This window comes from Chelon labrosus (genome assembly GCF_963514085.1).
Source record: "Chelon labrosus genome assembly, chromosome: 16".
Lineage (NCBI taxonomy): Eukaryota > Metazoa > Chordata > Actinopteri > Mugiliformes > Mugilidae > Chelon > Chelon labrosus.
This window is the reverse complement of record NC_140349.1, coordinates 7,765,807-7,780,054: the sequence shown is the minus strand read 5'-3', so window position 1 is coordinate 7,780,054 and position 14,248 is coordinate 7,765,807. Positions and strand designations below refer to the sequence as shown.

Below are 14,248 nucleotides of genomic sequence, written 5' to 3'. Positions count from 1 at the left end.
CTAACGGGTAAAAATCATCAAAAACTCAAAACTAAAACTTTTTTTTTTATATTCCAAACACCTATTTTCTTCGGATATGGCCCTAAATTGGAACAAATAAAACCCTTACACAGTGAGCAGATATTATATTCAACACGTTGTTTCTCAAACAAATTATAAAAATAGATTTAGCATTTTCAAATACATATTTACAGTATTAAACATATATAATAATAATGATCACAGCAACAGAGAGGGTGATAGAGAGAGAGAGAGAGGGGGGAAACGACTCGAGTTTCATTCGTTGTGGCGATGAGGTCCAGGTTTGTGTTAGTGACTGCGTGTGTCTGTAGTGTTGCGTGTGTGTGTGTTTGTGTGTGTATAAAAGGGACTATGTTTATTAAGATATGTTAAAGTGTGCGTGACCACATCTATAAGGACATACATTTCTATTTCAGCTGACAAACGGTTACAGAGAGGAAGGGTGGGGGGAATGAAACAAGGGATTTTGTACCAAATACAAACCAGTCACAAAAATAAAAATAAAAAAATGTACGGCAACTTCTATTGTGAAACTAAGATATTTAAATAATGCCCCGATAAATGTCTTCCTTCAAGTCTCCTGCGCTGAAAGAGGACAGAAAAAGGCGAGGAGCTGATCACTGTACAGAGAGAGAGACAGAGAGTTCTGGGAGATAACTGGAAGAGTGCGACCCACACCGTACGGCAGAGCAGGGAAATAACAGCAACGTAAAAATTCAACTTGACAACAGCAACAAAGAGGAAAAAAAGAAAAGAAAAAACATCTTTGACATTCTGTATCCGAGTGCAATGTTTACAGCAAATCCAATGATAATGAACCTAAAATTAACTGTAGCAAATCCAGTGTTTTCGAAATACACAGATACTGTGTGCTGACAGTGAAAGTCCTCCGGCGTTCCTCTCGCTTCCTTTTTGTACAAAACAATTTGTTCAGGTATAAATTCACCTCATCTTAATAAATCAACAGAACGGAAACAAGACGACAACTGCTTTGCTTAACTTTTTTTTTTTTTCTTTTTCTTTCTTTAAAGTTAAATAAACCTTCTCAACCTCAATTCCCGGAGAGGCTTGTGTCACAGTCTGTAAACATAAATAAATATGGATAAATATCTAAACCGGGCCGTCCTCCAGAGGCCGGTCTGAGTCCTATACAGAGTAATAAATGTGGTGGTGGTGGTGGTGGTTTTAGTGACGGAGCCTTTGGAGAGGAGGAGGAGGGATCGTGTTACCGATCGACGTCCGGCAGGCCAAAGGGAAGATTTAAACGTGCAAAAGGAAACAAGAAAGAGGGAGAAAGATAAAGAGATTAAAGAAAGACGGACAGCGACGTACAACGAGTTCATGAGCAATCGGAAAACCCTTTTTGCGTTGCAGTTGTATCCTGCAGCGTTTGATTCGCCGTCAGTAGCCCTAAACAGGAAAAGGAATCAGGCTGATGCTCCTGAAAAGAACTGTGTATCACCAACCACGTGTAACCTACGGTAGCTGTGTTCATGCCGTTAGCTCACTTTATGTAGTGTAAGTAGGCTCCCGTTCGGCGAGCCTTTCTCATCCAACTCCTCTAGCTCCTCTAACCTGGACAGCTCGGTCCGTACAAGCTGCAGCAGCTGAGACCATAGTTTACATTCCAGCCGTGTTTAAGCTTTCCAAATGTTCTTTCGCCATCTGATATGAGAACAATGATGTGGTTTTGCGTACTAAATCAGTTCCTGTTTGATGTGAAATCGGCTGAGGAATCACTTGATCCAAGGCCAGTAAAAGTCTGTTGACAATATATTGTTTTTAGCTCAACGTTGTTTAGATCGACGTTGCAGTAAAGGGAAATTCCACCCAAAATGTCTGTGTGTCTTTGAGCTCTTGTTCATATACTGTGTGTGTGTGTGTATGTGTGTGCAGTGTAGTACAGCTCTGTCTGTCTCTGCAGCAGCTTCGGCTCCAAGCAGAGCCCCGCCTGCCAGAGACGGTAGGTACGTCGTTCGTCTTCCCTCACTGATCTAGAACCAGTAAGACGGAGCCGACACAGTTGTCGAAGGTCAAAGTGCAGATAGAGGTCACAAAACAGTTACATGACATCACTCCTCTGCCGTCCCCCCCACCCCGAGTCGGGACACGAACTCGTCTCTGGGGAGGCTCGCTGCAAAAAGGAAGGAAGGGATCGAGGAAGGCATGAGGAAGTGTGGGACGGAGGAGTGAATAGAGGAGTGCAGTTAGCTGAAAGATCTGCTCGTCTTTCTTTCAGTCTGGAAGAGCTCTTTCTTTCTTCTTTCTCCCTCTCCTCCACCCCTACATCCACCTGCACATGGGTACGGGTCTGCGCGAGCAGCGAGAGACCGGGCGCCTCGAGCGTTTAGACCTGCACACCGCGGCCGTGCATCTGGATGACCTGGGCTCTGAGGGTCTGGATGGCAGCCAGGATCAGCTTCTGGTGCTCCAGGGAAGTGATGCCAAGGCTCAGCACGTCTCTGTGAACGCAGAGGTAAAGATTTACTGAGATCGGACGAGACACTTTTAAGATTATATGTCAGCCGAGTTTAAGTAGGTGACTCATTGATCATTGAAAATACTACTCAAGGCTTTTTTTTCCCTGTCACCTCTCTCTGTACTAATCATTCATGGCTGAAAAGGAAGTGTAGTTACTTTAAAACCGCCACTCCTACACCACTGTTTTGGACCTTTTTTCTGACATAAAATACGGTCGTTTACTCACCCATATAACTTTTGTGTAATTTGTATTCCTTCGGGAGATATTTAGATCTGCGTACATCCATATAGTGGGAGTGACTGGGGCACCGAAACGCAGCCTCTAAATAACGCATTATCTGCCACAAAACTCGTTCATTTCACCAATATTTTGTTATCGTACGCTAGTGCTATTCCCCGTTGAGTCCGGAGTTACCTGTTATCATCCTCCGGGGTTTGTGACCTACAGACTCCGGATGATGTCTTCTGATCTGGATGATGTCATCTCTGAGCGCTGCGAGCACCCCCGACGGTCGGCTGGTTTACCTGTAATTTGCTACTGCTAGTTTTTCTGCAACATGGCTGAATATTTTTCCGATTCTGAGGTTGTGGATGAAGCATAGTAATGAACGAGTGAACGAATGAAATGAACGAGTTTCGCGGCAGATAATGCGTTATTTAGAAGCTGCGTTTCGGTGCCCCAGTCACTCCCACTATATGGATATACGCTGATCTAATTATCTCCCGAAGGAATATAAATTACACAAAAGTTATATGGGTGAGTAAACAACCGTATTTTATGCCAGAAATAAGGTCCAGGTTGTAAAAAACAGTAGTTCCCCTTTAACATTAGCAAGCCAGTCAAAAACATTCAAGCTAACACATTCTGATTGTAAGCCTCCCTCAAACACCTGCTAATGTTAACGTAATGGCGCTTTTCTATCTATCTATCTATCTATCTATCTATCTATCTATCTATTTATCTATCTATCTATGAATGTGGCTGCATTGAGCAACAGGTTGATGACCTCAGAGGTATCATTCACTCATCTACCGTTCGTCTACTGCCCACATCTGCTAAATGTTACTTTACGCCATTGTTATAAAACAATAGATCTTAGTTACTTGTTATTCACAACTGAAACTTGAAGCTATTGTGGAAGAAGGATTTTTCTTTGACTGAAAGTATGAATACCACCATTTAAGAATACTCTGCTATAAGTAAAAGTCATTCACTCATTCCAAACCTTATTAAAATAAAGCACATAATGATATATCATCAGCCAAACGTACACCAAAATGTGCTCTGTCTGCATCCAATTTTTCTGTTATACTGATAATAATATAGAATTATTATCACAGACGCGTTTAGATGCAAGCCATGTTTGAATATTTAAGCTGATTTTACTTATTTTATACACTGTCCCAATGTGCTATAAAGTACCTAGTAGCAACAACTGTGAGATAAATGTAGTGGAGTATCTCCTGCTGGAAAGCAGCATGAATACAAAGTGCTCAAATAAAGAGCAAGTACCTCAGAGTTTACTTAAATACAACAAAACGTCTAAGTGCAGACATTAGTTACTGTTTATTAGTCTAGTCCCAGTTTAAATGTGCAGAGAAAATGCAGATTGCTGCTCTAAATTTTACAAATTTTGTTCCTCTTTCATGTTTACCTTTTATTTTGAGGATTCAGCCATTAGTCGTGTCAAGTTACCACAATATATATCAAAATAAGTTTGCTTTTAGAAGAAAAAGAAATTGTAAATCTCCACAATTGAGAAGCTTGAAGCTAAAGATGTTTTTTCCTTAAAATAAATAAATAAAAATAAATAACTGGATAACCCCTAAATAAATAAAGATCATTATCTACAGTGGTTTTGAGTAGTTCTCTTCATTGCCCGTTGCTCTTATTATTTTGCTGAGCCACCCTGTTTGTAAAAGTGCAAGTGAAAGGTCATGGACTGTATATGGCTACTCACTGGACAGTCATTCGCGCCACAGACTCCAAGTAGCAGTATCCCGCGGCAGTGAAGTTGTCCTTGTACCGGCCCATGTCCACGGCGTCCAGCCACTCTCCCACGGAGTTAAAGGACGGGAAGGAGGGGAGAGGCCTGTCTGCTAGCGTGATGGATGAACTCAAGGTTCTGGAGAAATAAGAGAGATGGTTTAAAATTGGCTTAAACGGACAATATTCACCTCTGCAAATCGACTGAGCCGGCAGAGCGGCGCTGGGCTGGGCTGTACCTGCGCGCCAGCGTGGAGGAACCGATGCCGTCGGGCGAGCGAATGCTCTTGCTGAGGGCCGAGTGGATCTGGCTGAAGCTGGGCCTCTCCGTCCTCTCCTTCTGCCAGCAGTCCAGCATCAGCTGATGGAGATGCTGAGGGCAGTTAACTGGAGCGGGCAGCCTGAACCCGTCCTCGATGGCCTTTATCACCTACGCACAGGAACGGGAAATCAATAATATCAGGTTAGAGATTAGTATTGTGACTTTCCAGTGCTTATAGTATAATTGGATACATAGTTAAAGAGCATGAATGGTGGTGCAGGGTAGGAGGGGTGAATAAGGAAGCAGAAAAGTTTTGTCCTGCTTAAAAAGTTGCATAAGATACTTAAGTGCATATTTTTTTTCTTTACAGTGGACTTACTTGGCTGCCAGGAATAGAAGCATTTGGACAGTACAGGTTGTACGTGAATAAGTAAGAGCAGAAAAGTGCTGGGGCTTTCATTTTCTCCTGTCTCTAATTACACTACCTATAATGTCCGTTGCATGGTTTGCATTTCAGTAAGACGGCGTCTGTTTAAGGTGACCTTACAAGGAGGACTGATTTAGCAAACCCGACATGAGCCGAATACAAATCTGCCTTAAAGCAAAAACAACAATTCCCAAACTGTGCAGCAAATAATCAACTATTATGAAGGAGAAGAAATGTGAACGCTGAACAAAATCCATCCTGTCTGAAAAGTGCAAGGTCGTTTTAACAGGATATTCAGTGTCTCCTATGATTAGTTCACAGGATATTTGACAGGGTATCACAATAGCTTAGCTCCTATCAGCAGAAAACTGGAGTCTTAACTTTTTAATTTCCTTTAATATGGTACGCCGCGAAGCCAACACAGAACAGGTTTGAACTAGCAGAGGAATCAAAGGAATGAAACAGACCATAAAAGTCACTTCTTTCTCAGAGGCTCATTTAATACCTGATGCACTCTAGATAAACTACTAAATGAATGATTCCTCTCCGCTCAGCGTTTTTCATCTGATCCTGTTAAATCGCACTGTCTTCAAAAAAAACAAAAAAAAAAAGCCGAGCCTGAAAGCATCCCTCTAGACTTCCCCGAACGTTCTTTACTGCTCCATCAAACTAATGTTGTCCCCATTCAAAAACCATTCACCAGAACACCTCGTAAGAGATTTCCTCTCAGTGCATCCAGGGACATGTGTATCCTCCCACCGAACCACTCTAAGAAATACAATCTCCTGAAAAGCAAAGGAGGCAATAAAGTCAGCGCATAATCACAAAAAATGACATCCATCAGCGGCATTATTTCCTGAAACGCTCTCTCCTCTCCGCCGCGCGCCCGCTGCCCCTCTCCCGCCGTCCTCTCTCAGCCCCTTAAGCTTCTATCTCACTAAAGAGCATTCATAAAATGCTTTTCAGCATTTGACATTTTCCATTTAATCAAAGTCGGTAGGTAAAGGGCACGATGGATCACAGGTGGACAGGCCGACCAACAATTCCGTTACGATATAATGTATCAATTTAAAGTGGATTAATATCCCCGCCGCTCTACAAGCTTGACCTTTGACCCTTCAATTGGAAAGTTTGATAATATGAACCAGGCTGAGACGAGACGAAACTTTCTTCCCTGCTTTATAAAAGGGCACCAAAAAAAAAAAAAAAAAAAAAAGGTTTCTCAACGCTTGCTATTCTTGTTCCTGCTGAATAAGTCATGCATATTAATTTTGGACATTCAAAAATGGGACACGCTAATAATTCGTTGCATTCTTAACGGCGCACCTTGCCGCATAAAGCGAAGGCATTATTTTTATGATGACAGTAATTTGAGAGGGCATTAGCATGATGAAGCCTTTGGACTTGATGAGCAATAATAACTCTTAAAAATATCACTCTCTTCCTCAACGCCTTGTGAGTGTCGCCCTCATTAAAAAAAAAAAAGAAAATTAGTCGCAGCAGAGAAAGAACAATCTGCCATCTATTGTCTCATAAGAAGACTTGTATCACGCTTTCAAACTGCACTTTAGAAGACTTGCTTCCGAAAGTAGAATTAAAAACAAGCTTTTTTTTTTTTTTTTTTTCACTGGAGGAAAAAAGAGGTGGGAGTGCAGAACGGAGCAGCCACCCACACTGACTCGGAAATAACAGGTTACTCGTGACGAGCAGCGGGGTCCTATCAACTGGACAATCTCTTCCCTCAAATAGCAAGTGCTTTGCATTTCTATAAAGAGGCTGAATTTTCTCCAGAGGGATTTTAAACACTTTTAAGAGCAGGATGGCACTCGGGGACAGGCGGTGGCCACTGGAAGGGGGTCAACGCGTCCTTAAGAGAAAACAGGATTGGTCATGGAGCTGATGCAGACTTAAAGAGGGGGACTTATGCCCTGCAAAAGCTCTCTGAGGTACTGTGGCTTCTTGGCTTTCTTCTAATAAGATCCATGCTGGGCACGGATAGAGAGTTCATTGATAAAGAGCATCGGAGGGAGGTGAAAGAGAGAGGCAGGATGGTGAAGTGCAGATATTAATAGAAAAAGTGGAGAAAGTGATAGAGGGGCTAAAAGGAACTGAGCGGAGAGATGAATTCTAAAGCACCCCCTCCTCCCTCCTTCTTCTTCTTCTCGTTTCCCTCCACTTACATCCTGGTTGCCCATATCCCAGTAGGGTCTCTCTCCGTAGGACATGACCTCCCACATGACGATGCCGAAGCTCCAGACATCTGAGGCCGAGGAGAAGCGGTGGTACTGGATCGCTTCGGGAGCGGTCCACAGCACCACGCTCTTCCCTCCGTGCTGGAGGAGAGAAGAAGAGGAGGGGAGGTAAGACGGGGAGTGAGAGGGTGCGGAGAGTTCAGAAAAGTAAAGCTTTAATATTCTCTTTGAAAAGCTTTGAGCATATTTTGAAAAGATCAAAAGAATCATTTGGAGAGTGGGTTCACCTTGAGTGAGATCCTAAAATAACCAGGGAAATAAATCACTGCATATTTATTTATTTATTTTTTTATCCAGCCGAAAGCGCGATAATATCACCTCACCTGAACCTGACGTGACATATGTTAACTCTCATTTGGTCTAGGCTCATTAAAAAGCGGGGCCACGTGTGTGCACACTCCACCACCGGGCATTGTGCTGCTTTTAGGGTCATTAATTAGGAAAGCAGGACGTAAAACCAGAATCCACCAAATCCAGTCCACGTCGCGGGCGTAGCTCACATTATCGCCATGTTTTCCCCCCTTACCAGCGTGGTGTAGATAGCCTCTATCTTATCCTCCTGAAGAGGTCTGAAGCCGGATACCTTGCAGCCCAGATTGGAGTTAACCAGCACCTGAGAGCGGGAAAACAAACTGATTAGCATGGCTCGCGTTTGGAGGGGAATGAGAGCTCAACACGCTGGTGGGAGAAGCTCTTATCGCACAGGAGACAATTGATTGTTTACAAGAACAAATGTTCCTCATTTTCCACGGCATGACCACTGCACGTATTTGCAGTTTGACAGACTTTTAGAGAAAAAACAAACACATTTTTGACCATGTATCCCTCAAATAAAACCCTGCAGGTGGTCGATCGTCGGGGATGTCCGCGGACAAGAACAAATTCCGTGAGCCACCTGCAAAAACCCGTAACAGCCCGAGCCATACATCACGCCGCACCCTGTTCTCCATCATTTCCCCCCACCTGCTCCCTTACCTTGTGCGCGGCCAGCCGTTTGTGGACGAAGCCCATCTCGGTGAGGTACTTCATCCCCGATGCCACCCCGGTCAGCATATCCATCAGCTGCATGACGCTCAGCTGGCCTTCATGCTTCTGAGGAGGACGGAAATCAGGGAAGAGTTGGATTGCGGAGGCGACATTTTTGGTGGCTGTGCGCAGTATGCACGTAGAGATTTAAAACAGCCAACACATCTGTTCCTACAGTACAACGCTGCGCCCACTGAGCTGAATCTCTTTATTTGGAGAATAAAAAACAAAGAGGCCATTAATTCACATCATTATGAACCGCGGCTCGCTTCTCCGAGCGGAAACACTCCACCCTTGTGCCGTTAATTATGCTATGTTTTCCTTATTACTGCAACAAACACACGTGTTGCCGCCTCAGGATTGCATTATAATAACGGGGAAATTTAGAATGGCGGGAACAAAAAGCCTCATTTGCGAAGCGGCTCCGAGACAACAGACAATAATGAGTCTTAATTTGTCTGGATAATGAGCGAGCACATCTGCAATATACATTTAAGATAAATTAATTTAACACACACATATGGGGTAAGAAAGAAAGAAGAAAACATACCCTAAGGAAGGAATCTAAGGCGCCGTTAGACATGCTCTCCACCACGATCATCATGGTGTTGCCTGGAGGAAAGGAACACACAAAGAGCACGACAGAGTGAAGTGAAATCGGATTAAAATTGTGGGAATAAATGAAAGGAGAAAAAAAAAAATGATAGCGAGGTAATAGAGACGCAGAGGGGAGGGGAGGGGAGGGAATAAAGTGAGTCCAGTCCACTTGCCGGCGCGCCAGGCGTTGTGCAAAGCCATTCTTCACCCAGTGAACTGTAGTGAAGCTGGGAGAACCTGTGTGCTGCCCTGGCTGTCTCAGCAAGTTTAACGACCCTGAAACACTCACACACACACGCACGCATCATGCCCGCGCGTGACAACACACACATCATGCACCAGCACGGCCCGAGCGCGCACGTTCATACACACGACATGTGCGCGCTCGCGCAAATACACACAGTGTGCCAAGGCACAGATGGCAGGGATCCAGCAGCGCTATGAAGTGCACAGAGGAGGAAAAAATAAGGCTGCAGCAGTCGGGAGGAGACGGGAAAGGAGGAGAGGATTATGAGAGGTTGAGACAATAAGATAAACCTTGATGGATATGTAAACAACTCCGCTCCGCAATTATCCAGAGATGGGATGATAGGCTGATCAGTTTTTTTTTTTTTTTGCAGGCGTATTTTTAATAACTTGGCTTTGCAATATCCGCGATTCATATTATGCCGATATGACTGGGCTTTTAAGGAGCCATTTGGAGAGGTTAGCAACAACACCGTGGGAGACGTGAGCTGGAGATGCTTCTATAATGTGCCAGTCATCGTGTAGATAACGCGAGTTGGACGGTGAATCTGTGGTTCAGCATTCAGCTACACGGCGTACGTCCTACTGTCACCCGCCAGAGACACGCAGAGCTTTAGATGTTTGAAAACGCTGACTGAAATGTGAAAAGGGTGGAAGGCAAAGCTGAACACGTGGCAGAGACCTAAGTGAGATCCAAGTGCGTGCTCCCTCACACGAGACGCTTAGACAGCCTTAAACACTTGTAAGTCACACTTTGATTAGATACTGAAAAGAAGATGCTTGAACTTAGCTGCACCCCGCCGCGTCAGACTCTGTGTGGCATAACTGACGCTTTTGTGGGCTCCATCAGGGCGCCGGGGCGGCTAATGGAAACTGACGTATCCGCTAATTCAGGTGGGAAAATGTCACATTTTCTTACAGGTTCTTGTTTTCTTGCATTACACAAACTGCCGCCTGAGCCAACGGCTGCGGTGCAGAGACACACGCCGGTTGCTCAGTGGTATCGGCCTCCTTTTTATTCTCTCCATGGAAATATGCAGCCCCTGTTTTTGGCATGCAACTCACCGAAACTATTGTACCGTATAAAGATACCACAATTCATTATATTATTGTTGTACAATAAAACAAAACTTAACTCAGTCAGAACAGTTGAATTATAGCCACCATTTTATCTTACCCCTATTACTCCCACTCCCCATTTTTGATCAGAGTTGTATGTTCAAATACATACAGTGACACCATTTAACACACATTTGTTGGAGCCACTGTTATTATACCCCCATCAAGCATAACATTATGACCAGTTAGCCTAATACTGTGTAGATCTCCCTTGTGCCTTCAAAACAGTTCTGGGGAGTCTTTATGTAATTCTGCAAGACTCCTTATTTCTCCTCACCGTCAGGCAAGATGGTTTATGTAGAGATACAATAAGATGCTCCCATCTGTTAGTTTCAGCTGTATCTACACCGATCAGGCATAACATTAAGACCACCTTCCTAATATTGTGTAGGTCTCCCTTGTGCCTCCAAAACAGTTGTGACTCATCAGAGAGTGGACATGGGCCTTCTGAGGGGGGTTGAGGGGAGGGGCCTCTGTGGATTATCCCACAGATACTTGATCAATTTGGGATCTAGTAGATTTGGAGGCCAGGTCAACACCTTGTGCTGTTCTTCATGTTTTTTTGAGTTGTTCCCAAACCGTTTTTGTGTGTGTGTCTGTGTCAGGCTGCATCCTGCTGGGGATGGCTGCTGCCATCAAGGAGTGTCATTGCTATGGGGTGGGGGTGCCTGGTCTGGTCTAGGTGGGTGCTACATGTCTAAGTAACATCCACATGAATGAATGCCAGGTCCAGAAGTTTCCCAGCAGAACACTGAATTGTCACAAGATGGCCAGTGTTATTTACCTGTCAGTGGTCATAATGTTATGCCTGATCGACGTATATGTCAAGGTATTGTCAGGCTATAGGATTTGCTACTACTATAGGAAGAAGAACTCTTGCACATGAAAATATATTCTGCAAACCACTCCCATGTTTCTTTCATGCAGGTAATTAATCACACTTCCGTATTTTATATAATTATGCTGAATTACGGTGAAAAAACGGGGAGATTATAGGGAAGCGGGTGCTGTTTGCAGGTGAGGGAGGTGTGTTGGAGGGATGGAGAATCAGGTGGGGGGGTAAGTGATGTAAATCAGGTGATTTGTAGTCTAACAGCGTGTGGGTGTGCGGGTGTACTTTTTGTGCGCAGGGATTCGGAATTTCACGCCGAGCGAGGAAGCAAGCGAGCAGGTGTGTGTGTGTGTGTCAGCGATAGTGAGAGCGCGCAGACGGGTCCGCCCTTTTTGTGCATGAGGGAGCACGCACGTGAGTCGTCTGCGAATATGTGTGTGTGTGAGAGACGGTGGGAGAGATTGGAGTGTGTCTCGGGGCCCCGCTGGGTCTCTAGCACCAATTACTGTACCCTGCACATCTGCTGCCATCCTACTGAGCGCAGAGTGTGTCGGGGCACCGTGCCCACACGTACACGCGCTCGCACATTCGCCGCAAACGGCATCACCGCGGCAGCAACAAAAACTCCACAAACTCCTCAAAGCTTCTCCCTTCACCTGCCATTCCCATTAACCTCTATCTCATCTCCTCTGTCTCTCATGTCTCTTTCCTCCGTCTCCTCCCTTTGAGTTTTTTTTTTTTCCCCCTCGCGCTCCTTCCATCCAGTTTTCGCTCTTGGACCTCAATTGCTATCTGTCAGCGGAAAATGGGCCTTGATGTCGGCTTGGCTGCTGCTGCTGCTAGCATCCACTCGCCCCGCTCTCTGCTCTTCAAACTTTTTGTCTTTTTCCATCCTCCGGTCTTGCCCTCTTTGCTGCGAGCATTGACCCCCTCCTCGCGCTTGATATTGAAGTGGTCGGAAGCGTCCCAGCCCTCCGCCCAATACTTTCCTCTCCAGTCCATTGCCTTTACGCCTCCCTTTCACCAGAAGTGGCGACCCCCGCTGCATGTGGGATATTAAAATGGTCGAATTCTAATTCTCCTTTTATTAAAATCTCGCTCCGTCTTTCCTACAGCATCACTTCCTTCAGTAATGGAGGTAATGAACCCCTTTAATAATAGTGGAGGTGTTCAAACTGTTCCATTCTCCCTTGATCCTAGGATTTCTCCCCCCTCTCTACGTGCCTTCTTTCATCTTCACCTACTTTCCGTTGTTTTTCCATTCTTTTCCCAGTGGTATCGCCTCACTCCCAAACTGCCTTTCGCCTCCTGCTTTCTGCTTAATATCCCTCCCTCCCTCCCTCCCTTCTTCCTTACCGGTGGTGATGACGCCCTCCAGTCGGATGATGTTGGCGTGGTCGAACTGCCCCAGGATGCCGGCCTCGCTGAGGAAGGAGCGGCGCTGTTTGTCGGAGCAGCCGGCCCTTAGCGTCTTTATGGCCACAGGCAGCTCTCTCTTACTGGGCAGCTTGAGGCAGCCGCGACACACCTCCCCGAAGTCGCCTGTGGAGGGAGACGGACAAGCAGAGGTCACCGTCGCTATCAGCTGACGCGCAACAAGAAAAGAAGGGGACGGAGAAAAGGACAGGGTGCTGCAGGTCAAACTGCACAAAGATCAAAAGACAGTGAGAAGAAAATTAATCGGGGGCTGGACAGAAGGGGGGGATCAGGGAGAGGGGGGAAAGGTTGGAGCAGCACCAGATGGAGAAATACTAACATATTGGTAAGGAAAAGGAGATGACGCAAATGGACAGACACTACTGAGGGAGAGGGAGACGTGAAATATAAAGGGATCAAAGAAAGATCAAAGATGGGGTAGGGTGCAGGTGAAACAGTGAAGCATCAAGTGGAGACAAGTCAGATATAACAGCCAGAGCCGCGGAGCTTCGATTTTGACAAAGATCAGTAAGTTGCCAGACTGATTGAACTGGTTTCTCCAATTTGTTTCAGGGCAGGCTGACGGAAAGTGAAAAAATAATACATTTAGTTGCCTGTGGACTGTTACGTTTGAGATTTATTGTCATTATCCCCATATTTGGTAAGAGAAATGGTAGCCTGGTGAAGAATGGTTGTTGTATGTAACAGGCTGTGAAAATAGTGGAAAATTGTGTCAGTAGCTCTGACCCATACTGGGATATCAGGCAGGATATTTTAGCTTTTGCTGCTTAATTCTCCTTTTTCAACGTCAACTTAGCCAACCGGCAATATTTTATATTTGTTCCCATGTACATAAAGATGAGCAAACCCTACGTGATGTCTCCAATCGGATTTCTGAAAAGCAGTTTTGAAGCTCAGTGTGGTGGTTTTGGGATTCGCCATCTTGCCATACTCCGCGAGAAGCAAGACATTTGTTCTAGCAACCCCCGTTTGGTAGTTCCTGCAGCTTTCTCGACACGTCAACCAGGCGAATATTAGCTCCCAAATGCTTATATTCGCAGTTTGTGATACTGTGTGTGGGTACATGCTGAAAGAACGATGTGAACCGACGGACATTCTTGTCAAAATGAGGGGTCGACATCCAAAAATAATAAGAGAAGTACCTCTCGTCGTCCACCTCCCGCATCTCCCACAATGCTTAGCGCATGTGACGTATGATGCAGTGGGAGGGCCCTATTAGGACTTACCCTGAGTTCGGCACTTGAGTTTCTCGTGAAGTATAAATGACCTGGTCAGAACAAACTTTGTTCGTGTTCTTGCGGCCCTAGGAGCGAGAACAAATTTCTCGATTCTCTCGTATGTATGTAGCAAGCCTAAAGCTTGATTTATACTCCTGCAATTGATCTACGCAGAGCAGACGGCATAGCCTGGAGAGGTAGCCTACGCCTTTGTAAGGATTTATACTCGTGCACTGGTGCGGCATCTTAATAATATTTTTGTACTGTTGAGTAGCTGAGAGACGTGGAAGAGGAAATGCATTTTGGACAAATCACAAGTGTTGCAGTTAGCGTTGCTGTGACGT

The 14,248-nt window shown here is 45.1% G+C and overlaps 1 protein-coding gene across 1 annotated transcript in view; it reads right to left on the bottom strand.

Moving 5' to 3' along the window:
• Nucleotides 1–2,368: 2,368 nt before the first annotated feature.
• epha10 (EPH receptor A10) overlaps nucleotides 2,369–14,248 on the bottom strand; it is a gene marked incomplete at its 3' end in the record, with an annotated part of 143,487 nt that continues 131,607 nt past the window's right edge. Inside the window, exons 12-19 of the mRNA XM_084563435.1 lie at nucleotides 12,607–12,792; nucleotides 9,007–9,068; nucleotides 8,406–8,522; nucleotides 7,957–8,043; nucleotides 7,359–7,511; nucleotides 4,729–4,919; nucleotides 4,464–4,628; nucleotides 2,369–2,483 (exon numbers count right to left, since the gene is read on the bottom strand). Coding sequence (XP_084419561.1) covers nucleotides 2,369–2,483; nucleotides 4,464–4,628; nucleotides 4,729–4,919; nucleotides 7,359–7,511; nucleotides 7,957–8,043; nucleotides 8,406–8,522; nucleotides 9,007–9,068; nucleotides 12,607–12,792 — 1,076 coding nt within the window. The remainder of the gene's footprint in view (nucleotides 2,484–4,463; nucleotides 4,629–4,728; nucleotides 4,920–7,358; nucleotides 7,512–7,956; nucleotides 8,044–8,405; nucleotides 8,523–9,006; nucleotides 9,069–12,606; nucleotides 12,793–14,248) is intronic.